The sequence below is a fragment of the Gouania willdenowi genome, chromosome 24 (genome assembly GCF_900634775.1).
Source record: "Gouania willdenowi chromosome 24, fGouWil2.1, whole genome shotgun sequence".
Lineage (NCBI taxonomy): Eukaryota > Metazoa > Chordata > Actinopteri > Blenniiformes > Gobiesocidae > Gouania > Gouania willdenowi.
The window spans coordinates 17931913-17958090 of NC_041066.1; the positions used below are offsets into that span (position 1 = coordinate 17931913).

The window sequence follows — 26178 nt, forward strand, 5'->3', positions numbered from 1 at the left end:
AAGCTTATGTGTTGATTTGTTTTATTATTCATTGGAAAAATGGCTCGTCTGGTATGAACGACGGGGGAAAAAATCCTCAATTTTCCATCTTTTTTCCTCTACATGCTCTATTTTCATAAGTCTGGATCCCTACATCCCATTTGAGCAATATCACAGCATCACTTTGTACTGGAGATAACAATGCTGTTCAATTCCATTCAGTTGAACTTTATTTATATACTGTAGCTCCAATTACAAAAAGTGATCAGGACTATTTCCGTTATAGTCTAGTTTTGGTCAACTATTCATTAAGATTTTTTTAGTTGACTAAATCTGTTACATTCATCAACCTTATATGGGATAGTATTGATGTTTGATGTGATCCAATAATCGCATGATCGCACGAGTTCTGATTGGATTTCGTCCCATGTGACGATTTCATAGTTTTGTTTTTATTAGCTGACGAAAATATGAATTTATTTTGATATCATTTTAGTTCATATGTATTTTGTAATTAGTTATAGGCTGTACTAGCGTACTACTCATACTAAGTCTGGTGTCAAAATGAGTATGTAGTGCGTTCACTTTATGGAAAGTACGCGAGAAATACCCAGATGTATACTGTATCGGGACATTTTTGAAGTATGCACGGTGGGCACACTCGTCATACTCAGCCGCCCCATGATGCATTGAGCGCGGAACGTGACGTCGTCCTGGGACCGGCTTCAAGCTAAAAGTCAAACATCCCATTTTCAAAATAAAAGCAACTCTTCTTGTCATAGTTCCAGGGAGATTAATTTTGTATTCTTCTTGAATAGTATGTTAGGTTGAGGTTTTGTTTATTAAGACAAAGTTTTTCAGCAAATGTGTATCTCCCAAAAGACATAAAAATGTTTTGAGAAATCTGGTCTGAATAAACAAAACCTCAACTTAACATATCTCTTCTTGTCTTTCATTAGTTTTTAACGCTCTTGTTTTGAAGTTAAACGGAAGTTTAGTCAGTAGCACAATGGAGGGTCTCAGGAAATCTCCGAAATGCCGTGAGTTTTATGGATGAAATGACCACATGTTGATATTCTACTTGGTCACTTTCTCACTTAAAATGATTTCAGAAACTTTCAAAAGTGGCGAATTAACGGAGATATTTATCCTCAGTGTGATTCAGGTTTATGTCGTTGTAGGTTTCAAATGCATCTTGGGAAATTTGGAAGTATACTTCAGAGGGAACGGTCATCGTGCTAATCCTCCTAACCATACTTATAGTATATAGTAGACAGTATAGACTTATTTGTTTGATTTTTTAAGGTATTTCAATATTTCTGCTGTATGATGATTGACTGCTGTAAACAATATTTTGTTGTATTGTTTTCAGTGACAATAAAGCTTCTATCTCTATTTTGAGTGCGTAGTGTATAGTACGTTAGTATGCCATTTCGAACACAGCCTATTTCTCTGGGCTTCTCTGCGAAGGATTGTGCCCCCATGACCTAACCATGGATAAGCTACACAAGATGGATGGATGAATAATAATAATAATAATAATAATAATAATAATAATAATAATAATAATAATAATAATAAATCAACCATGACTGAAGGTCTCCAAATTATGTCAGTTGACCCTTATTTTCATTTTGGATTAAATACTTGATGATTTTACCTTCTGTTGTTGCACGTTACTCACAGGAAAAAAAAAAAAACATATTTCCTCAAATACATATGGAATAAAAGTGTTGTAATTTGGCAATAAACAGAAATAAATAAGTGAAAAAGGAGCTTTGATAGAAGAAAAAAAAAGCACTTAAAACCCACATACAGTACGTACACCCAGGATGAAAGTATAAACTTGGTCTAGCTAAAGTTAAAATGCTCAGAGGAATGGAATCAGACAAAATCCCAGGAAAAACAGTCAGCCCCTCAGGACCAGAGCCAGTGTTACAAAGCAAGAATCAGTTTACAGGCCTGACTTTACAGCAGTAGCAGTACCTCCCTCTTTCTCTCTCTCTGAAGCCCATGAGTTCATTTTCAGTAGAATGTACACGGATGAGGTGTTCGTTCGACAGCCTCTCCAAAATACACGGAGCAGCCATCTGTGTGTCACAGAGGCTCCACCACACTTACTAGAGTTTCACCCTCACTCCCCAGGAAATACACTCATATCCCAATTTCAGCAGTTCGAGGATCTTTTGTGCCGATACCTTATTTGTCAACTTCAGCACAATGAAGCACTTATCCACAGCTGAAGAAAAAAAAAAAAAAATTTAAAAAAATGATCACGTCACGATTTTGAGGTTGACCATCAACCATCCTGTGGTTCTGTTCATACCGCAGCCAGTCGATGGGATTGCCATTCGCAATAATATTATGTATATGAGCACGTAATGTGATGACATAAGTCTGGAGTGCAGTTCAGTTCAACATTTTGTTACACTTTTTGAACAGTTTCTTAGTATTTAATCACAAATTGAGGTTATCACATTTGTTGGGCAAAAATCTCTGGTTCAAAGGTGAAAAAGTAATGACCGGGAATGGAAATGGAAATTCGTGTGTTGTGAGTTTCACTGGCATTATTTCACAAATATTAATTTGAACTCTTAAAAAGTTGACGATGGTTGGGAAATAGCAACTCCTATTGGTGACTTTGGGGCAGAGAACAAACTTCCTGGTTTCAGAGTAGTGGTTCTCAAATGGGGGTAAGTGTACCCCTCGGGGTACTCGATGGCACAACAAAGGCGTGCTTCAGAGAGAGTGGAAAATTAACAAATAAAGTGTTGAAAAGGTGCCACTAAGTCAGGGTTCTTCAATCTTGGGGTCGCCTGATATTTTGAAACAATACAAATAGATTTGACTTTCACTTTGTCAAATATAAATCTAGTTTAACTAAAATGCAGTAAAAAAAAAAAAAATAATTCAAGAAAAAAAATGTTTTTGGAGTCACCAGAAATTCTTGATATCAAAGTGGGGTCATGATCCAAAAAAGATTGGGAACTACTGCACTAAAGACTATTTCTTTCCACTTATTTACAAAAATATATTCTTAAAAGTGTGTTATCACGTGTTCATTCCATCAATTTGCTCTATAGTTAATTTCAAACAGTTTTCTAAGCAAAATGTTGTGGTCGAACAAAGGGGGGTATGTATTTTTAAAGTTGGAATTTGCCGTAATAAATATGTTAAAATGAAAACAATTATTTGTCAAAGGTGAGTTTCAAACACACGTTAGCAAAACCCACATTAGCAGTGAGTGCAGTAAGAAAAGCTCCAGAAATGTACCTATAGTCCCGGGGCTATGGCTACGTTTAACGTACTAAGCTAAAATAAAGCTAAAATAAAACTGACGGAACTTCAAGTCACGTGGTGCACCTATCACGTCACCTAAACTGTCCAATGAGGGGCGCTGCGTATGAATAGTTCTGCAGTCTATTGATACGTGTCAATAGCCACGTCCTAAGAGAAAAGGGGGTACTTGAGCCTAAAACGTTTGAGAACCACTGGCACATGTGTCAAACCCAAGGCCCAGTGGCCAAAACCGGCCCTTTAAATCTCCCAATTCCGCCAGCAGGAGAAAGTAAAAAAATGTAAGTGAAAAAATAACTAATTGTACATTAACACATAGTCCCTGGTAGTCTAGTGGTTAGGATTCGGCGCTCTCACCGCCGCGGCCCGGGTTCGATTCCCGGTCAGGGAACTCCGTTTTTAACAAAATTCTTGTGTTTACTTTTTAAAACTGAACGACGATATTCAATAGTCAATAAATTAGTACATGCATATTTTGACATGTTGGTGTGCTACCTTAATTTCTGTTACAGTTGAAATTTCTTTAAATGTTATTTACACATTTATTTGTTTCGAATTTTGGATTCAGTTTTTTTCAAATGTCTGTATATCCTAGAGATTTTACATTTTATCATCTATGTTAGTATTTATTTTTTGTTTCTTACTATCGCTTTTATCGTGAAATAAAGGTATATTCTATTCTATTCTGAATAGTAATAAAACCCTTTGATTTTGTTCACGCAGTTTATTTCAAGCTTTACATGTAATATATCGTTCAAATCATGTTAATATCAGCATCTAAATGATACATATTTTATATTTACATTCTAGTATTTTCATCAAATCTTTGTGACGCTGATGACACAAATCACACATTGTGGTTCTCTGTATAAGACGATGCCGCCATCGTGTGGTCAATATGGTTAAATGCAACGTCAGAACCAGTCTATGGTGGTCTTGTGTAGTGGTTCCCAAACAGGGGTACGTGTATCCTAAGCACATTGCAGAGGGTACTCGGACAGATTTAACTTTAAATGATTAAAAACTGTTGGGAAATGTTCCTATTTCGGCTTTTTTTTTTTTTTTTTTTAAGTAATATTGCTCAATAATTTACTATATTTTCCTGTAGTTTATTCAAACAGGGTTATTTTATGCTGTAGAGGCCATTTTATCACACTTCTGGCAATAGGAGACAATAATTAGCTACATTTACAAAGGAGACAGTATTTATTTGCTATTGAAATAATCACATAAGTTGCATGATATATTCTTTTGAAATAATTTACACATGGTTTGCACACATTGTTTTGAATTTGTAGATTAAGGTTTAGGAAACCAATGTTTGAGACACATTTAGGGGTTTATGAGAGGAGGAGAGCATATTAAATCACGGAGAGGGTACTTATGATATGAAAAGGGGGTACACATGATTTCACAGGGGGTACATGGAACAAAAAAGATTGGGAACCACAGGTCTAGTGGCTAGGATTCAGCGATTTCACCCAGGTTTAATTCCAGGGCAAGGAAAAAAAAAAAATAAATAAATATATATATATATATATATGTATATATATGTTTACAATCATCACCATTACTGCATTTTCAAAGTTATCATAAATTAAAAAGCCAAATAAGACAAAGCATTATCAAATGTTTATTTCTTGTTATACAAGTAAACATTAGTGTGTTACAAATCTGAAAATACACAATAAGAATTGTCTCCCCTTTCAGTGAACCATCTTGAAAATTCTCAAAGAAATCAGCATCCAACAACAAAAAGCCCACATTTACATTTATTTACAGATATGGAAATTTACCAAAAGTTAAAATCACTTTGTTCCAGGAGTTAAACTCATGTTAACATGACAACGATTAAGTAAATATCCTTAAAAAGAAAAAGGACAAAAAACGATTTGTCCTTGCAGATTTCATTAGAAGAGTTAGTTGATTTATAAATAAGTGATTGGCATGTCATATTTTTCTATTAATTAAATATACAAGGACATAGTTTCAGCTCCTTTCAGTAGATTTATTAAAGCCCTTTACAGTGTAACATGAAGAACAAGTTGTAGAAAAGGCTCTCAGGATTCACAAGTGTAGCAATGTGTGTGCGTGTTTCTAAAAGCGGGCTTCTCTGATGACTGTAGCTCCTTCTACTTTTCTATTTGGGATGTCACAGTTTTCCTATCAACCAAAAAAAAAGAGCAAAAATATACATTTTATCAATAAATAAATAAAATGAATACATGTAAACACTCTGATTATCGTTCTGCAGGCTCATAGAACACCTGGGCCTGTAATAACTCACGACTAAAGTCAGAAATTGACCTTATGGGTTACTAATTACAGCTATAAACACTATGGCTTATGCTTTTCACGCCCCAGGGCGCTGCTTATTTAATTACTGAGTGAATGATTGTTTGCAGTGGTGATCAGGTGAACTGGATAATAATCAGAGAAAGGCAGGACAGAAAGATGGATGGGAGACGATTGGTGAAATGGTTTCAGGGTTGGGGTCAATTATAACTGTAACTGCGTAAATTCATAATTAATTACAATCATGGTGCACTTATAATTGTAATTTAAAAAATCTGTTGCTGTTGTAATCATAAATAAATTCTAACCGAGTTCAGATAATTGACTTTTTAACTGTAATTGCCATGAAATTCATATAAAAATCCTCAACTATAATTCAACGCAAAACTGGAGAACAATGTTACAGTTCTACACATATGTAGTTAATTATCAAAATATCTTTCAGATCAAGCTTTCCCGCATTTTACCATTTAAAAAAAATAAATCTAGGTGTATACTGACAAAAAAAAAGGCTCAGATGTCCACACCATAAATATTAATACTTATATTTTCATTGTTTAGGAAGACTAACAATGTAACCAATAGATAGGAGAGAAATTAGATGATAGATATTTGTTTTTAGTGTATTTTACAGCTGATTTAGGACCTGTTATCATAAGCGATGCTAACAGGAAGCTAACACAAGAGGAAGGCTAACTTTTATTAGGTTATTTATGTCAAGCTCAGCAATGTGATTCATTGTAACTGAACTGTAGTAATTGGGAACGCCAATTGTAATTGACTTTCTGAGGATAAAAAATAAAAATAAAATAAAAAATTAAATGTAATCTCATTGTAATTGGAAAAAATGCTGGTTACTGTAATCATAATTGAAGATGGATAATTGAAGACATAATTTGGAACTGAAAAATGTAACTGACCCCAAACCTGGATGATTTATTTATTGGTGCTCCTACCTTTGTAGGATAGATTTTGGTTTGTGGAAGCAGAAAAGGATTTGGGTCAGGATTGGGAAGGAGGAGTCTGCGGGATTAGCACCGTGGCTCCGTGGTCATGTCCCGCCATCCGCCCCTCCACCTAAAACAACAGCTATGGATCACTTCCTACTCATTGTTTACATTATTTTAACAATCAATGAGGACATTTTTATTCATTTCGCATGCTGTTTAATTGTCTCTCTATGAGACCTGCACCAAATATTAAGGGTGAACTTTGTTAATGATAAATATGATGTTGATAGATATAGATTTTTCAAAGGCATTTGACACAAAGATTCTGATCAAGTGAAGGCAAAAAGAAAACAAATGAGTCATGCAAATTTACCACAAGATGCAAATAAACACAAGGCAACTATCACATGTTTTGGTCATTGAATATTCCATTAGTTAATCGAGTATTCAGATAAAATACGCTTTTGATTGATTACAGTTCAGTATTAAATACAAAAAACAAGACCCATCACTTAATAACACCAATAAAATCCATACATTTTTTATTTATTTATCATCCAAAAGAAAAAAAAAAAAACATGCATATTTTGTAGTAAAAATATTCCACTACATGTGGTGTCAACCTAAGATGACAATTATTTAAAAAAAAAAAAAAAAAAAATAATAATAATAATAATAATAATAAAGTAAGATTACATTTGGTAAATTTAAATTAAGTGTGGTAAAATGAAGTTAAATTAAATTAAAATAATTAAATACATTTTTAAAAATAAACCAGGCTTTGAGAACGTTATTGTTTTGTAATTTAGGACCTCGAGAAATCATTGCAGCTCTCGTAAAACACATTAGCATTCCAGTTTATCAGAGGAAGCGAAAAGTGCAACGTACTTACAGCTTGTTTGGTCTCTCGATTTGTATTTTGCCGTCGTAGATCTGACTTAATAAAAGCTGCCAGAAAACAAAGCATGTGAACATTTACAACATATTTGTAGCAGTATCATTATTCGTGGAAGGTCCTGCTCAGTTATGCATCTTTGAAATGTGATACTCATGTCTGAACATCACCATCATACACTGTAAGAAACATTGATTTTCACAGTCAGAACAGAAGCAATGAGGTGTTACCTGTCATTATTGTGCCGATTAGAAGGAAAACGCATAAAAAGATGTTTCCTTCCAACGTGCCGTAGTCGTCGATGATCCTCCCCTGACTGATCGTGAAAATGATGCCAAACACCTGCAAAACGGAGACGAGACAAAGGGTTGATCCAGGATAAATCACAAAATAGTGCTTTAGCTGAGCTTAGTCGCTTGCATCATGTATACATGAACTCTCCAGACCATATGCGGGATAAGGAGGTATAGAGGATGGATGGTGTGTATTAGGAAGTACCTGTGCTGAACAGTTGAGGAGCCCTGAGGACGTTCCTTCTGATTCTGGGTACGTGAGCTCCACAGCATACTCAAAGCCCAGAGGCAGATAGCCTGTCATGAAGAACCTGTGAAGAACACGTGCACCAAAGAAAAAACTTACAAATAGCATCTTATTCATATCAAAACAACTGAAAAGATTACGGAGGCCGATTAGGGACAATTTTGACGGAGAAAATATTTTTTGGCGACATTTCAACTAGGGCCATATACAACAACAGTCCCCATCCAAACTGGCCCTAATCTGTTTCCGTAGATCCTCAATAAATAATGACCAACTTTTTTTTTTTCTTTTTTTTTTAAATTTAACCAACCAAATTATTTTTTTCCCATATATTTTCCTGTGCAACATGCATTTCACAGCATGCCTGTCAAAGGAAAAGTTTATTTCAAAGTAAAAGACAAGTCCAACAACAGAAACATTAAGTATTTATTTATTTTTGACCAGCTGTCTGTGACCCACCCAGTACAGGTCTGTGACCCACTTTTGGGTCCCAACCCACCAGTTGACAATCTTGGTTTAAAGCATTTATTGAAACACAACATTCTGTAGACAGCCACGATCTGCTGTTTGTTGTCATATGGGGAATTGGCCCGAGTCAACTTCCGTAGATTTGACTTCAAATTCTATCATGATTTTGTATTTTGACTTCATTTCCCAAAATTTTGACTTTAATCTCATCTTTTTGACTTTAATCTTAACATTATATTTAAACTTTATTCCAAAAATTTCAACTATAATCTCAACATTTCAATTTTATTCTCGACATTTCGACTTTAATCTTGATTTGGCCAAAATTATTTTCTCCATCAAAATCGTCCCTAATCCTCTTCCGTAAAAGTCATTTCAACTATTACAATGTCATTATTATTCTTTGTGGCTGAATTTATTTTGTGGGTTTGTTCAACAACCTGGTGCTGAGCCGGAAACGACGGCCGTGCACGTATCAGTCGATGGTACAAAGTCAAACCTGCAATTAATGTGCACGTCGTAAAAATCCAAACCCACCTCGTGACACTTTCTGTGTTTCTGTTATCTTGATGCAAAAAGAGATTGTTCCCCTACGCTTTAGTCTAGTGGACTAAAAAGCTTTACTGATGTGTCATGTTAGGTGAGTCATGTATATGGTCAGACATACATGTGTGCACATGATGTAGGTGTTCCTTCACAGCCAATCTGGAAGACCAATCTGTGCTACTGAGAATGTGTCAAGTTCATTTTGTCTTCTCTTTTAATATGTTCACGTTTAATTTATTCAGACAACTGTTCTTCACAACATTGACTTTGATCTCCTGACTGTCAACTGCCAGTCTTCTTCAGAGGCATCTGTTGATCGCTTTGATGTGGAGGACATCAAAGCGATCAGCAGATGCCTCTGAAAATGACTCCCAAAACAACTTCAGAAATAGACACAAATAACAGAACAATATACTAAAGGATAACTGAAATACATAAACATTACTCCAAAAACATACAAAATCAATCTAAGATAAGATACAAAATTACAGAAAAACACAAAAAATTACTTCCAAAATAGACAAAAATTGCAAATATACACAAAACAACTACAAAAACAGACAAAAGAAACTTAAAAAAATCTACAAAACCACAACAAAAGCCCATAACATGGCTGAAAAATACACAAAATGAAAACTAAAACACATAAACCCTTTGTTCTTTCCAACGTTCCAACATGTCATGAGATCAAAGTAAATTTCTGAAGACAAATAAATGAAACCTTAACATACAGCCACATTAAGGCTTCAAATGGATGTTTAAACTTAATATGGAAACAAGACATTAAACAATACATTTTTCAATAAATGAACTGTATGAACTGCGCATCATTAAACATATTTACAATGATTGTGTCCTTTATCTTTGGGCTTTTACTGGTTGCCTTGACACGTGGCTGCATACATTACTTTTCCCCCACATGTCATCACTCTAAATTCCAGGACAACACGCATGATGGGAAATCTTTAACCTTTTGATGCTTTTCACAATGCAGTGTCAATGCAAATGTCTTTCCAGGCCAATGAGTGAGTAAACATGGATGTAAAGAAACGTGACGAGGTTCAAAGTGCAAACATGGGGGAGATTACCATGACTGGACCCAAAGCAAGACACACAAAAAATGCTTCACATGCTAAATATTCATTAAGTACGTTACATTCTGCAATTATGTAATAACCAACACTGTTGAAAGTGGTTCTATATTGACTAATACAGCAGTAAATCAACCCATAGTATCATCTATGTTGGTATTAGAGGGTTTTACAGTCATTGTCTTTGAAAAATATCATAAAACCATGTTTTAACAAATGGAAGTTGATGAGTAAAGAATTAAAGTATTTAATACCCAAGAGCTCCAGCAGTGATGAAGACGACCCAAAGGTGACCCAGATTGAGCGTCGCTGCATAGATGATCATTCCCACCAGCGACATGAAATAGACTGCGAATGTCGTCTGCCTGAAAAAGCAGCAGAATCCGACATTATTACATCTGTGTATTTATAGATACAAGCAATTAGTTATGGTTTGGAACACTTGTAATTCGAGCAGAGGAACAATTCTTGTTGTTTTTGAGTTGAAAATAAAACAAGAAAGTGCTTTTTCTAAAGTGAAAACACAAACATATGAGACCAACGTGGACTGAAAGACATACCAACATTCTGACCCTTGAAGGACGACATTGTTGAAGTTGTTAAGGACGTATAAATAAATGTTTGTTATGTGCAGCCATACATAGAAAGAGTGTAGGGTGCTACAGGTCAACTGGTGATCATTATAACTGATGAAAGGGAGACTTTAATGCAGTGTTCACATTAATTTGAACTCATTGTTCAGGCACAATACAATAGAAACAGACTTCAGATGACAGTTGTCCATTCCAGATTGAGTTTTTTACAGAACATCTGTCAAGAAACCAGCCATAAGATAATAATGTCATGATAAAAACCACAACACCGTAATGTGCAACCACTTATTGCCATCAAAGTTTTCCTTATCAAACGTTAAAGGAGATGGTCAAGGTGATGCATTGTGTATCTAATCCTTATTGTGCATCCAATCCATATTTTTAAGAGTGTTTTACTTAATTATGTACTTTAAAGTTTATTCTTTCTTTCTTCTTTGTTTACCGTTTATTCTTTTTATTTGTAATATTTCTTGAGCGACTGGAACGAAAGTAATTTCCCCCTGGAAATAAATAAAGAATTCTTGATTCTGATTTAAACTATTGCAGGATGTTGGCCAGTTGTTACGACAGCCAAATGTTGCTCATTACGCACATTAACATCTGGACATTGGTTTATTGACTGAGTGGAATCATCTAAACTCAAACCAAGCCAACTGTTTTAACCAATTAAAGCACAGATCTTGACTCTGCTCCGATGATGCAACAAACAAACAGTAAAAGCCTTAAATTGATTTCAGGGCTGATTATCTTCATGTGTTGCACATTTGCCTTACTTATAAGTCTTAGTTTTGTCCAGCCAAAAGCCACAGATCAATGAGCCGACCATTCCAGCAATGACTATGGTGAGGCCAATTCTGCCTGCAGTCACCTCCTGATCCTGAAAAATTTCAGATGAGGAAAAAAGATAGCAAACGTTAGTGGCTTTTATTTTTGGAAAACTTTGAGGTAATTTCAGACAGATTTGAAGCATGGCAACTGAGCAAAATATGTCATTGAATACAAGAAGTTTAATCTTTAAAAAAAAAAAATCCTTATTTACACAATAATCCAAACAACAGCAGATGATTTATTGTTACCTAAATGATCTGAAATGTAATTATTAGTAGAAAATTTGTCCTCTAGACTAATGTCAAAAAGAAATGTCAGAATCAGTAAACAAAAACAACTTTTCAGGAAATTTACTTTGATCTGACACGTTTCGACTGCCAACTGTCATTCTTCCTCAGAGGCGTCTGCTGAACCCTTTGATGTGTCCTTATGAGTTCTTTACTCTTCCACACCTGGGACTCTCTTCTCCAGAGGCCATCAGGCAACAGGGGGCGTGGCCAGCTTGACAGAACTGTTAAATTGTCCACGCAATTAAAGAAATAAATGTATTTTATTGCACAATTGTGACCATGACCAGCCTTCCATAGGGAATGGTAAGAAAAATTTTATTAAAGGGAGAATATAAAAAAAGAGGACAGTGTTACACCAAGGTGAGGGGGAGGGGAACCGGGAAGAGGGAGTCAGGGTGGAACAATGGAAGGGGTGTGGAAGAGTAGACCGTTTTAAGGTGGCAGTACAATGTGATGTTACAGTTGTGCATAAGAAAGAACTCATAAGAAGACATCAAAGTGATCATCAGACGCCTCTGAGGAAGACTAACAGTCGGCAGTCGAAACATGTAGTTGTCTGAATAAATAAAACTATATAAATAAATAAAACTAAATAAAAGATATTATTTCAAAAAAGAAGACAAAATGAACTTGCTGGAATTATTAATGTAATCATCTACAGCAGCAATGCTGAATTAGGTTACGTCTAAGTGTCAAAGGTCACAGAGGACGCAGGCGAAATCAAGGCTGTCCCACAATAGGAATTACATACAGACACAAAGCAAACATTGAACTTACTTCATAATGTATGATGATCATCCGGTTCAGCAGGGTTGAAAGTGCATAAAAACAACCGACATTGAGACCTGTCACATGAAATTTAATTTAAACAAAAGCAGCATGAACAAACACAAAAAAAAAACTTGCTGAAAAGAAGCTCTGTCTGATGCTGATGTAGCATAACTACCTTGTGTCTTGTTGCAGCACTGTGAGACTATTTGACACAATAACTACAGGGTGTAGGTACGCACGTGTAACTCTTAGATACATCTTGTAAAAAGTATTTGAACTACTCGTGCTTTTAAAGATCACACGCAAATGTCTTTAATACAAACTAGAGCTATGTTAACAGACAGGAACAGGTGGAGGCTACAGCAGGTAGACGCCAAGACTCAGGTCAAATGTGCAGCATTACTCTGATCCCATTGGACAGGACGGTTAAAACACAGAATGCCCCGAGGCAACCTTGAAACGCACACGTGTGTATCAGTCACACGACTGTCATGGAGGGAAGGAAGAGGAAGGTCAAAGTAGCTAAGTTTCCCCTCAGCTGTTGTACGACTCAGCAGACGTATACCAACACGTTCATATTGAAACCAGTTTGCTCTGCTGGCGACATATGATTATATCTAAGACGCAATTGACATTGGGTCACACTGTTCTCACTCTTGTGTTAAACATTGTCAGACTATAAACAACCCTTGGACCTTTCCGGCACACATTCACAATAATCTCTATGAGAAAATTGCAATAACTTACATGTAATACATGCATTTCTTTATGCACTGTCAATATAATAAAGCCACAATAGCTGTAATATATATATATATATATATACATACATACATCTTTATGACAGCAGTAAAAAAAAAAATCCTATATGAGATATTTAATAACTAGTGTTTGAGGATTCACCGTAAGAGATGATGAGGAGGATGAAGGGCTTGTTGCAGAGCAGCCTTTTGAAGGATGCGAGGTAGGAATACTCCTCAGGTGGGATGTTACGAGCCAGGGCTTGAGCTTTAGTCGGTGGAAGTTTGGGACGCTCTTGGAAAACTGAAACACACATAGAAACACATTATAGAGCACTCAGGAACCCTAATTTATCACCCGTTCGTACGTTCAGCTTCGGTATTTATCAACTCTGATGTGAGCGTACGTTATGATCAGATCTCCGTTAATGTGTTATTTACTGCCTAAAGGCGTACAAATATCTGTATATTTCTGTGTGTCTCTACAGGATCTCTGCTGTGAATTTGTAAGCAGCGCACACAGGGGGGCAGACGTCACCTATGATCACCTTTATACGGGGCAAATGCGCAGCAAACAGCAAAACGCTACAAAACCGTACCTTTAAATCAAGTTTTCACACTGTCAAAGAGCACATCTTTGTTTTGCTTCTTCTTTTTTTGCCAGCGTTTGTTTGACCTCAGTGGGCGTGGCCTCTGAACCGGGAACAGTGTTGGGTAAGTTACTTTTCAAAAAGTGATCAGTTACAAATTGCTTTTTACTTTTCAAAAAAAGTAACTAGTTACAATACTTAGTTGCTGTCTCAATAAAGTAACTAAGTTACATTAATTTTCGATTACTTCCTTGTGTCACAAAAAAAAGAATCAAATATGTATTTTTTATGTTTTATAAAAGCCATTTAAACATAAATGTCAACAACAAAGAAGTTGTTAAAAATTGTCTAAAATGACAGAACATTAACATTAATTATTTAATCAGCCAGGGCAATTAATTTAAAGCAATTTAGTCTTCAAGACATTTTTTTTTTATTTATTTATTTCAAGCTAGGCAATAAAACAAACAAAAAGGTTGGGAAAAAAAAGAACTACATTCAGTGCAAATCAAGTATGTAAAATAAATAAATGTTTAAAAATTGACAATTTTTTTCTGCCTCGAGGAATCATTTAATTTAGAGTTTACAGCTCAAAGCCTGGTATGTCGCATGGGTATTTTTCGTGTGAAAGTGACACATACTGACTTTACACAGGCAAAGAGGGAGGCGGAGCTATTGACAGTTTGTTTTTTGCATCGGGAAACTAGGATTGGTCAAATGCGAATATTTCATAAATCCCACGTTGGTCCTGTCCTACGACCAAATGTGCACTCGAATTTGCACCCGTTTTCACACAAAGTTGCTCAATCAAGGCCAGGGACGCTACTACACACAGGTTTTCCAAATAAATCATTGTTATGTTATGACTTCAGATACATCAGCATAATGACAGGCAGACAGACAGCAGTCAACATCTTCTCTAACCTTGCTTCGCTCACAGTGTACAATGGTTTCTCAACCCCCGGGACTCTGCTGACTCACAGGACCACAGATGGCCCAGCCAGCAGGACAACCCTCACACATGGCGTCTTCTGTGTGTGTGTGTGTGTGTGTGTACGTCTGTGTGTTTGTGTGAGAGTGTGAGAATGTGTCATATCAGAAAACTTCTTGCTGCCAACTGCTTGGACTTATCTCACTGGAGTGATAATAATAAAAAGTAGCAACAACCACTACCTTGACCTCATGTCACATAAATCCCATGAGAAGTGGGATTGTATTAAGTATATCACACTGTACAGTAAAGTGAGTATTAATCTAATGGGTGGCACTATTGTGTTTTAGAATACTGAAGGCTTTGAATGTCTCAGCCCTACCTCCCCCATTGTTGTCGTCAGTGGTTTAATAAGAGCCAGATCATCAGGTTCAGCCAGTGTTTCCCACTTCATTTAGCCAGCATGGCGCACGCACGCACGCACGCACGGATTGCAACAAATGTGTTTTATTTGTCACATTATGTATCAGGGTTGGGGTCAATTCAAAGTGTAATTGCGTAAGTCATCATATCTCGCCATTTTCTCTTAAAATAGCGATATACGATATTAATCTCATATTTTATTTCAAATGAAATCTAACCAGAAAGGCAATATATATATAATATATATTTATTTATATATAATTATAATATAATTATATAGATTAAAAAAAAAAATCAGAGGAAGGTTATGTTTCCTGTCACCATAATCGTAATGGAGTTGTAATTGAATATGGATAATTTAAGATGTACTGTAATTGTAATTGAAAAAAATGTAATTGACCCCAACCCTGCTATGTATTATTTTTTTAATCACGTGAAACCAACGCTGACAAACAGCTCACATCCTCTTTTTTTTTTTATCCCGTCTCAACACGTGTGTCACTTCCTTCAACCACAAAGTGTAGGGCCCTACAAAATCCATTTTAATTATTTTCAAATTCCATTTTTTTTTTTTCCCAAACGCCAAGTTTTCCACATTAATTTTTTAAAATTCTGTTTTGTTTTGTTTTAAGAAATATGTATCAAATTTTTCAGAAAATATTAGTTATTACCTCCTCTGAGGAAACAAAATAAATAATAATAAACAAAGCAAAACATAATTGAACAAAAATGTACAGTATGTCAAAACAAAAATGGAATTTAAAACCATGTGTAAACACTAATTAAAAGGTAGATATAAGTTATACTGACATGGATTATTCATAATCATATGTCATATGAAGATGTAGGAGCAGGTTTATTGATTAGCTTTTGATCAACTTAATCCAAATGATCCCAATGACATCATTGCAGACCGTAATCTATCTATAAAAGCAAGAAAGCTCTGCATGCGTGCGTGTTTGTGGAGCAGCTATCTCCCCGACCAGTTTCCACATACCCGAAGTGTGTGCATCCATTTTTTTGGAGTAATTTGATATTGCAAAACATTCAAAATGTTCATTTTATTTTAAGATTAGGGCTCCCTCTCAGTATTGAGCGTAGTATTTCTGGTTCCGGTTTACCGGTTCATGATGTCACTGTGTCGCAGTTTGTTTGGGTTTGAAAAACAAGGTTAATAATAAAAAAAAATGTTGTACTGCTAAAAGTTATTTCATGGTTATTTGAAATTAACCTAATGCGCACCTTGGATATACATGCTGAACGCACACAGAGCGGTTTAGAGAGAGAGAGGTGCGACAACGGAAGAGTGCCCGGAAGTTTCAAATAGTTCCTGGAATTTGTTGACGGCCAATAACCGACCATATTATAAACTATCTGGTTCTTCAGAAAGAGGAATATAATGTTTTTGTGAGCGGATTGGTCCACAACACGGCTCCACAATGATTACCGTTTGTTCTGTGCAAGGGTGAGCATTTCTTCTTTTATTATTCTATGTATTTACTGTAGATGCTAACAGCTAGCAGTAACAGCTATAATAAAAACACCAGACGGAGGGTTGGACGTGAGACACATGCATTTCAACCTGATGTGAGGAGTGGGTGCGCGCGCGCGTCTGTGTGAGAGTGTCGGCCTGTTCTTTCTACTTGGTACCACAACCACAAAGAGCAAACATTTTAACAGCACCTTAACACCTACAATAAACAGCACTAACCATAATCAAACACACAAGCGCACACACGCCCACGATAATCACCTCTGCACTAAGATAAATGATGATAAATAAATACTTTTATTTGTACAAATTTATGTCTTTTATCAGATTCTACATAAACTGCCGCATTGGTACAAACTTTATTTATCAATTTATCATGTGCATCAAACAAATTATTCTTCTGTAAAAAAGAACATAATAACCAAAAGTGCAGCTGCACTTATTATGTATTTAAATGGTAAAGCTTTGTTTACATTTCTATAAATGGACCTTCAGAAACGCCGTCCCCTGGTTGTTACATGTGATGTCATCAGCCGTGTGTGTGTGTGTGTGAACGTGTGAAAGAGCAAACTAAAGACAACGATGAGTACCAGTCCGTCTCCTGTGTCTGATTACTTGTTATGAAGACATAAACTGGTGACGAGGTGTGTGTTCTGGTGGACGTTTGTTGTTTTCGGAAGAAAAGTCAGTGCAAGAAGCAACTTTTGCGCGAGTGTACAGAACCCGGAAGTGACTAGCGTAGCAACAGAGACGTTACAAACACAGCACGGAGGACAGCACAGCTGCGGGTGGAGGAGGTGGTTTCTCCGCGGTGGACAGCAAACAACTATATGGTGGAAGGAGCTTCACTTGGTGCTAGCATAAACACAATATACAGGACCTGGAGGAGTTTATTGTTACGTATTTGCGACGTAAGAGGAACCGATAAGCAGAATCGACAGGCAAACAAACAAACAATTCCTAGGAATTGGATTGCTGGGAACCGGTTCTCAGAAAGAACCGGTTTTCGATTCCATCCCTACTACAGAGTATGTACACCTTTTTGTACATCCAACCATCAAACACATACTCATTTGGCCATAATTGACAACTTAAGCTCCCACATGAATACATACTTCCGACGAGCACTGTACTAGTGATTATAATAGACAAAAATAAAGGGACACAAGGATGCATCAGTTGTTTCACCACTAGTGACCAGAATATATTGAACACTACAATCCCTGGCATCAGTTCTGTTAACGTGGAAATTATAAGGCCCTAAACTGATGAATAAATTCTGACTTAATACATTTCATTTCACCGCCTCGGAAGGACTTCAGCATCTGGAAGCTCAGGTTTCCCCCGACACAGCTTGTGCTCCAATGTGATGTTTCTGTATATGATCTCCTACACAGTTAGTTAGTTCTCCCCACACCATGAATGAAGCGTCTTGTCTAGTGGGAACCCGAGAAGAACTGGGAGGCCGTAACAATGAGCCAGACTGTGGGAAAGTCTTTGTGCAGTGTAAATATTGGGACAGTGATGTATTTGTACTGTAGTATTTGTAGTAAAAAGAAATTAAAAGATACAAGTTTTTTTTTGCTCGTATTTAACTCGGCAATGCAAAACTAACTTTAAAAATTCAATGCAATATCACTACAATAGAGTTTGAAGAAGTGAAATGATCAGAGTGAATAGACAGTTAATGAGCAATAATAAACTTACTGAAAATGACGAGGATAAAAAGGAAAGTGGCGACTCCAGCTGTTATGTAGAACATGATGCGGATGTGGTGAGCCAGCTCGCCCAAGTCGTCTACATTTGGGACAAGGATAGGAGGCACCAGGAACCCAATGGCAATTCCTAGCTGTACAAAGAAAAACACAAATGTCAATAAATTAGCAACAAAAATGTATGTTTGATTTTCCTTAACCTTTCTTTTACTTTTATTATCATTCCTTTATTTTTCTGTATTCTGTAAAGCAGCTTTGAGTGCCCCAAAAAAAGCTATATAAAATGTATGCATTATTATTAACTGAAAAAAGTAGTTTTTTTTTTACCAAAGTTTATTCAGAGGATTTTAAAAAGAAAAAGAAAGAAATAAAGGGAAATATAAAATGAATGAATAAATACTAGTAATAAACAATCAAAACTATATTAAAATAATACATTGGCATACTTTTCTGTTTCATTATATCATTAAAAAAACATTTTCTTACAATTAGTTATATTTTTTATTTTTTTTTAATCAAACATGACCTAGATTATAAAGATGAAATCTGGATGTAAAACTGTAAACTCTTATTTTGCGCTTTTTTAACTTTATACAAAATGTAAACATTATCTAATTAATTTAACACAAAATTGGAATTTTCTTTGAACTTGTCTCAGTTGTGACACCACACATGCCAGAGTTTCTTTCCAACAGCTAAAAACAACAGACACGAGTCAAAGAGTTGACTCATGAAACATGTCCTGCAGCTTTGAAAAGAAAGAAATTTTAGACAGATGTTTGGAAGAAAAACAACCAACCTGGCATCCCCGAACAACAGTAAAGCAGCCAGTGGAGACTTTAGTTTCTAGATGCAACATGGTTAAAAGTTGTTCCAATAAGGGAAAAATGGGCAAAATGATGGAAATGTAAGTAAGCAAGTAGATCATGGACAACTAATGAATCACCATAGGATCAACATGGTAGAAGTCTGCACTTTTTTGGACAGAAACAGCCTAATCCAGCGGCTGCAGTAAAGTTAGGTCTTGGGTCATTTCAAAGAAGTTTCACGACATCCCACGCACATTGGTCTAAATAAATTGTGAAATGTTTACCAATTATTCTGTGATTATTCAATAGGCACACTGTACATTTTTAGTTTGATCTGATGTATCCTTTTTTCAGATATGGCCAATTTAGTGAGGGGGGTATGTGTCAATTTTCGTGAGTCCATATCTTTCTTCCATTTTCAGCTTCCAATATCTCAAAAATTACACCACATAGGAAACTGAAAATTTGGTATAATAATACAGCTCCGCCTACTTTTCCAGATTAAAACTGATTGACAGATTCATCAGCTAATCAGGTGTGTTTGCTTTCAGCCAATCATATGGCGTATTACACTTGTTTGAACACTTTGTATGCACACATACCAGTAGCTCTGCAATAGGTTTAAAAGTGTGGAAACAAAGCATGTGCATTTGTGAAAAACCGTGCAAGAGTTCATTCATTATGATACTGTTCTGATTCCATACTATTTCACCACTATAATATTGAAAATTCTTAACACGAGGTCATTGTAGCTTGCTTCTGTGTCTAATAATGTAGGGGGGGGGACTTCAAAATCTTGCTCAAGAGAATTATGCACTAACAACAACCAGACTACATATGTTTATAGAATGAATGCCTGAAACAAACACAGAGGAAAACCAAACAACTTGGAACAGAAAAACTCGCTCTAAGTCAATAGTGACCCAGAGCCTGTTCCACTGCCTTTATCCATCACTATTAATAAATTGTATCTTGGATCTTTAAAGGGTCCATGTTACACTAAATCAATTTTTCTGTGCTTTAAACATGATAAAAGTGCTATTAGGGCTTCATACACATGCCTAAAGGGTTTTTTTTTTCATTGATTCCCTCAATCGTTAGTTAGAGGGTGATTTGCTGCTTTTTTACTGCAGGGTGAGCCCAAACACCTCGCTCCAATTTGATGACGAATTTGACACGGCACTGAGCTGGAGAAGCCACGCCTCTAGGAAGCTCTTTGCCATGACTGACATGTAAAACAGAAACGCCCATGAAGGTGAGCATGTCAGCGTCCTTCGCGCAGTGCTATGTATATTCTGTAGTCTATGTATGTACCGGCGAATGCCCCGCCCCCACGCTCTGTCTCGTGTTTATAAGGTAGCATGAGCTCAGCTACGGAGTGGGCGGGCCATCCTCTTGCCCTACGTCACCGTGTGGGGAGGAGGAAGTCAGTGTCCTGCTTATAGACACGCCTACTTATGAATATGCATAAGTAGGCCGCAAATCAGCCTGTTTGTGTAGAGTTGCGCAGAAAGTGACTTTTCAGAGGCTAAAACTCTGGAAAACAGGCGAGTTTGGGAAAATAAACCTCAGATACTATGTTTTTGGGGTTGTTAGAACAAATGGAGATGGGTGAAAAATACCATGATATGGAACTTTTAAGTTATTTTTCATCTCATGTATCTATTTATTTAGCTCTTATACTTAATACCTAATCTGTTAATGTTTAACATAAGTTTCATTTGTATCTTATCTTCCGCAAATAGCTGACCTATATTTATTTTTTTTGCACACTGTTTGGACCTGAGCACCCAAGTTCATTGCATCACTGTGTAATAATGACGATAAACATGTATTCTATTCTATTCAATCATGTGCCTCAAAACTGTTTGCTCTTACCTGAAACTTTAAGCTAAATAAATTATAGCTCGCGCTCTCAGTTACAAATTTCCCGGCGTTACATGATGATGACTTCTCAGTGACATTTAATCAGTATTAAATAAATTTGATACTGACAATGGCATGCTGATCGTTGCACTCCTGTCATTTTGTTTGGCTGCTCATGTTGGTTTTCAGCTCATCCACAATGTTGGAATAACAACTGATGATTGCTTTTAAAATGTTATAACATACTATGGATAAAAACGTCATTCTCTTCACCCCTTTTCCCAGAGGAGGCCCCCTTTTTAGATTGAGATGTAACATATTTGAGCATATTCTCGTTATTTAGAACCAACAGCATCTACTACCATAACTAGGTACAATGACTATAATACAATTTTATTTTATTTTTTTAAATCACATTTTTATTGTTGTGGTATGGCTGATGTGTATATAGGACATAAAACTAAGTGTCAAGGCATAACAATCAGTTCCTCCTGCACCAAGTCTGTAAAGTAAAGCACTATTTTAAACTTTGTTTGGTTTTCCATATATAGCCATTGTGATTGTTCTCAATCAGTACTTTTGTGCAAACATTTTTTTTTTTTTACATTGTTTTCGGCAGAGCAGCACAGAAATATCAATCTAACAACACCTAAATTTGGGCGACTTTCTCAGAATTGCACGGCAATAAGGCCATTAAGCATTTTTCATTTGTTAAGCAACTAATTACACATTGTAAAACAGTTTGAAATGAGCATGATGGCTTTTTGGGATGTATCTATAATGCATATAGCTCTGTATTTGTAGATTAAATACTCTTTTCTATGAATGTAAGCACTGAGCAGCTGAGACGTATTCTGATGAGGTGTAAACAATCGCAAAGTCAAATTATTCACTGAATTTACCAATTTCCATGCAGTTTGATCTTTTCGTTACATCAATATATAAATCCCACAGAATGCTTGGATATTGTAAAAATGTCGTTTACACCACTTAAACACAAAATGGAAGTAGGAAGAAGCTGTTTAAAGTAGGATAGGCTGCGAGTAGCTTCATTTTTTTAATTAAAAACCAAAATTTTTGGCTGAAAATGGCCCAAAAGTGCATTTTCAGTTATCAGTCGAGATACTTTTCCCACCGAAAAAAGCTGATCGGAACAGGATGTTGTAAAGATGCGACTAAACAAACAGTGCGGTCACCGCGTCTTGAAGACGCACATGCTCTGTGACTTCAATACACTTTGTTTTAATGAGAAAACAGATTTAATCTGACTGTCTTTCAGCAGTTCAGTCAGTCATAGGCCTGTGCATTATTATTTAATGTATGAGTGGGGACAAGTTAAACATTTTTATTTTTTACTGTGCATTGTTGCAATATCAGTGCGACATAAATAAGTTCTAATTTTGAATTTATTAATTCTTTGAAGCATTAATATTAATTTCTACTTTTGTAATGTTTTAATTTTAGTGAGGTTAAAGCTGATATCCGGAGTTTCTGAGAAACGTCTCGATGTCCCGCCCTAAACAGTCTCACTTCCTCCCACTGCCTCTGCCAATCTACCAGAAGCCACGCCTCTACTTTTCTGCACGCGCATCGCGAAACATAACAAGGTCACATTGATAGAGGTCTATGGGTCAGGTAAGAGCCAAAATCATATTTACCTGTTTACTGTTGTGACCCGCGGCCTTGTTTCCGTGCACAGTTCTGCATTCACTTTGATTGACAGTCTCAAAAACAGGAAGTCGAAGCCTATTGGCTGGGCGAAGTCAGCGCTTTCTTGCATTTGTATAAGGGTCTACAGGAGGAAGGAGGGACTTATATACATTAATGTATATGAATGAGCACTGGTAGTATACCATAGTAAAATACTAGTTAGGTATTTTTTCACATTTCAAAAGAACGATACATAAACATAAGATTTCTCAGAAACTCCAGATATCAGCTTTAATACACATTTATACCTATAAATGCAATGGGAATAATAATTTGCATAATAATTCATTTCAGTGTTTCGGCCTTGGTTTTTTTCCCCATTTTCGGTTATCAGTTTCGGCCAAGAATTTTCATTTCAGTGCATCCCTAATAAATATTACATTTTTTACATATCTTTAGTTAAGTATTTTTCTTATTTTGCACATGGAATGATCACTGATGTCATCTCACACACCTAATGGTGATATAAGTTAGCTCTTTGTATTATTCTAGGGTTACATTTGAACAGGAACTACATATGAAAAATAGAATTCTGGCTTAATCTGGTACATTTTCTGTATAAATAATAATGTACGCAGTGCCTGTTAAACAAACCAATAAATAAATAAAACAAAATATTGGTTATGATCATTAGTATTAAAAATATATCGGTATATCGGATCCATTATCGTGCATATCTGATGTGTAGGACAGAAAAGCTCCACAGAAGTAGCTTAGACGTGCGTAATGACGCAGTAGGAACAACTTAATGCGTCACACTGACTGTACCTGATTCCCAAAGACTCCTATGGAGCAGGCGGTGGACACTTCTCCAGATCCAAACCACACCGATGCCAGTCTAGATGGCATACCGAGGATGAAAACCTGTGCGAAGGAGCAGCAGAACTGACCCAGGAAGGTGACCGGGAACAGGTTGGGTTGGGCGCTGGCCACTTTGATCCACGTCCCGGCACAGTTTAGCCCCGTGGCCACCAGCGCTATGACCCGCAGCCCCTTCTTATCCAGTAGCCAGGTCACCGGGAATATGAAGGGGATGTAAGTGAGCATGTAGATCATGGACATCCAGTCTATAGTGAAGCTGCTCACGCCGTAGAACTTGACAAATATGTTGCTGATGATGCCGTACTGGATCCACTGGTAGGAGTTGGACAGGGAGTAGCAGCTGAACAGGAGGACGATCACCCAGCGCCGCTTGTACAGGCGGGTAGGGTGCTGATCCTGCCCGCCCTCAGGGCTTGGATCCCCGGTACTCGACCCCGGGTCCTCCGTCGGTAGCTTTAACGTCTCTTCCTCCTTCTTTTCGCCAAAATATTCCCTCGCTTTAGCGTCTTCCAAATTTGACTTCTCGTCCATATTGAGAAGATTTAAACAGTCAAGTCATTGAGTAACAACCAGAAACACAGTGAACAAGATTACATTCACGCGGGACTTCAAGCGTTTAAAGCGACGATTTAAACAACAATATAATAATAATAAAAAAAAGAAACCGGCACGAACATTAAATTGTCATTCGTATGTGTGCCGCCGCCGCTCTCTCATGTCGTCATAAAGACAAAGTTATTACTTTAACACGAAGTATGTTAGCTAGAAATACATTGACATGTAGGAACAACTACAACAACAGAAGAAGAAGAAGAAGAAGAAGAAGCAGGTCTGTCCGAGCGCGTGCTTTCCGTCACTCAGCACGTGTGGTTTCCGGCGGTGACTTTAGTCCAGAGAGACTTAAACCTTTAAAAGTTACAACTCACACTGTAGGCGGAGTTTCGCTCTGCTCAGCCTCTAACTTTTCTGATCATTTTTTTTTTTTTTTTTTTTTTTTTAAACGCCCCTTTGTAGGCTGTATAATGTAATCACATTAGATATTTTGTTTCTTTTACCTTCCCGATACTTTTTGTTTTAAATAAACACTTTATATTGTAATGAAATGTAATAAATAAAAAAAATACACAAGGACTCTTCCTCATAAACTCTAAAACTGTACTAATAGTAGACAGCGCCCTCTAGGGACGACCTAACCTGGGATTCCTTCAAAATAAATGCAGAGGTGAAAATAACGGATTACAAGTAGTCACGTGACCGTAATTGAGTTGCTTTTACTTGTACTTCTTTGAGAAGTATTTCTAAATCAGTCATTTTATATGTACTTAACTATGCTTTAAAATAAGTAATTTGCTACATTTCTACACCCAACCGTTACTGAGTGAATTATTAGTATTTTTTGTTTTAAAATGATCAACAGACATTGTGTGAAACTACAAATAAATGAAATGACCAGACAATAATCAAATGCATCACATCATAGTGGACCAATCAGATTAAACATTATGCACCGTACCAAAAAAAAAAAAAAAAAAAACTGCATTGAATGCTGGTTATTTTCTCAGTTTTAGAGTTCATAAATGTAGCTATACTTCGATTTTTATTTTATTTTGAATTGAATTCATTGGTGTTATTTTATTTAAAAGAAAATAATTGTACATTTTGACAGACCTTTTATTTTATACAGATGTCTTTGTGGAAAATAAATTAAGTTTCAATTGTGCAAGATTTTGTCTCCTACTTTTTAACATTATACATGATTTGTTAACTGTATGCAAGAGAACCGTGGCAAGATTTATGACCAAAAATAAACATTCTATTTAATTGAGCGACTTTTAACTTGTAGTTGTACAATTTCAATCAAGTAACAGTACTTCTACTTAAGTAGGATTTATCAGTACTCTTTCCACCCCTGGAAATATGATGCTCTAATCCAGGGGGTACCAACCTTAGGGTCAGGACCCCATTTGGGGTCGTGAAACACTGGGAATTGGTCACCAAATGCCTTTAGGAAACAAAGAATATTTCTGATTTTTTTTTTTTACCCTTTTTCTGCAACTACACAAAACTTACTATATTTGAACCTATTTTCATCACTTTTTCTTGCCATGTTTTTGCTCCTTTTAAAGCATATTTGCTACTTTACTCCCATTCCTGCCACTTTTCCATCAAATTTCAATGGCTTTTCTGCAGTTTTTTCCACTTTCAAGATATTTTCGGAACTTATAAACCCTTTCTACCACTTTTCCCACCTAATGTCACATATGTTGACCCATTATTGTCACTTTAAACCTCTTTTCATCATATTTCATGCTTATTTTTGCAAATTTAACCACATTCAAGATTTGTCATGCCCATTATTTGCCAGTTTAAGCTAATTAAATTAAATACATCTGAAATTGTTTATTATGAAATAGATTGATTTACTGCTTGAGTTCATTGAAAAATACATGACAATAGGCCTTTGAAAAAATAATCACATATTAAATTGCAATATTGAGGAAAAAAAAAAATCGCAATTAGATTATTTTCTAAAATCG

General features: G+C 36.2%; 1 protein-coding gene and 1 non-coding gene across 4 annotated transcripts; one reads left to right on the top strand and one right to left on the bottom strand.

Annotated features, from left to right (window-relative positions):
* Nucleotides 1-3595: 3595 nt before the first annotated feature.
* Nucleotides 3596-3667, top strand: trnae-cuc (transfer RNA glutamic acid (anticodon CUC)). Its single transcript has one exon. It is a non-coding gene; the product is annotated as a tRNA-Glu (tRNA).
* A 1229-nt stretch (nucleotides 3668-4896) lies between these two features.
* flvcr2b (FLVCR choline and putative heme transporter 2b) lies at nucleotides 4897-24557 on the bottom strand. Of its 3 annotated transcripts, XM_028440011.1 has the most exons (11): nucleotides 23588-24557; nucleotides 18427-18568; nucleotides 13447-13587; nucleotides 12550-12617; nucleotides 11428-11531; nucleotides 10316-10426; nucleotides 7915-8020; nucleotides 7647-7758; nucleotides 7414-7469; nucleotides 6528-6648; nucleotides 4897-5439 (listed from the first exon to the last, which is right to left on the bottom strand). In XM_028440011.1, the coding sequence occupies exons 1-10, from the start codon at nucleotides 24170-24172 to the stop codon at nucleotides 6574-6576; spliced, it is 1500 nt and encodes a 499-aa protein (XP_028295812.1). In that variant the 5' UTR covers nucleotides 24173-24557; the 3' UTR covers nucleotides 4897-5439; nucleotides 6528-6573. The 3 variants fall into 3 exon arrangements, with proteins under 3 accessions (XP_028295812.1, XP_028295814.1, XP_028295813.1); XM_028440013.1 differs by lacking the exon at nucleotides 6528-6648 and having other exon boundaries at nucleotides 7410-7469; XM_028440012.1 differs by lacking the exon at nucleotides 6528-6648 and having other exon boundaries at nucleotides 23588-24556.
* Between the last annotated feature and the right edge of the window lie 1621 nt (nucleotides 24558-26178).

Bases quoted from the DNA above. Each gene is read 5' to 3' on its own strand.
- flvcr2b (XM_028440011.1), bottom strand. From the start codon at position 24,172: ATGGACGAGAAGTCAAATTTGGAAGACGCTAAAGCGAGGGAATATTTT. The intron at 10,427-11,427 runs GTAAGGCAAATG...CTGCTTTTTCAG, and splicing joins GACAAAACTAAGACTTATAA to GCAGACGACATTCGCAGTCT. The intron at 8,021-10,315 runs GTATTAAATACT...TGTTCTTCACAG, and splicing joins ATCACTGCTGGAGCTCTTGG to GTTCTTCATGACAGGCTATC.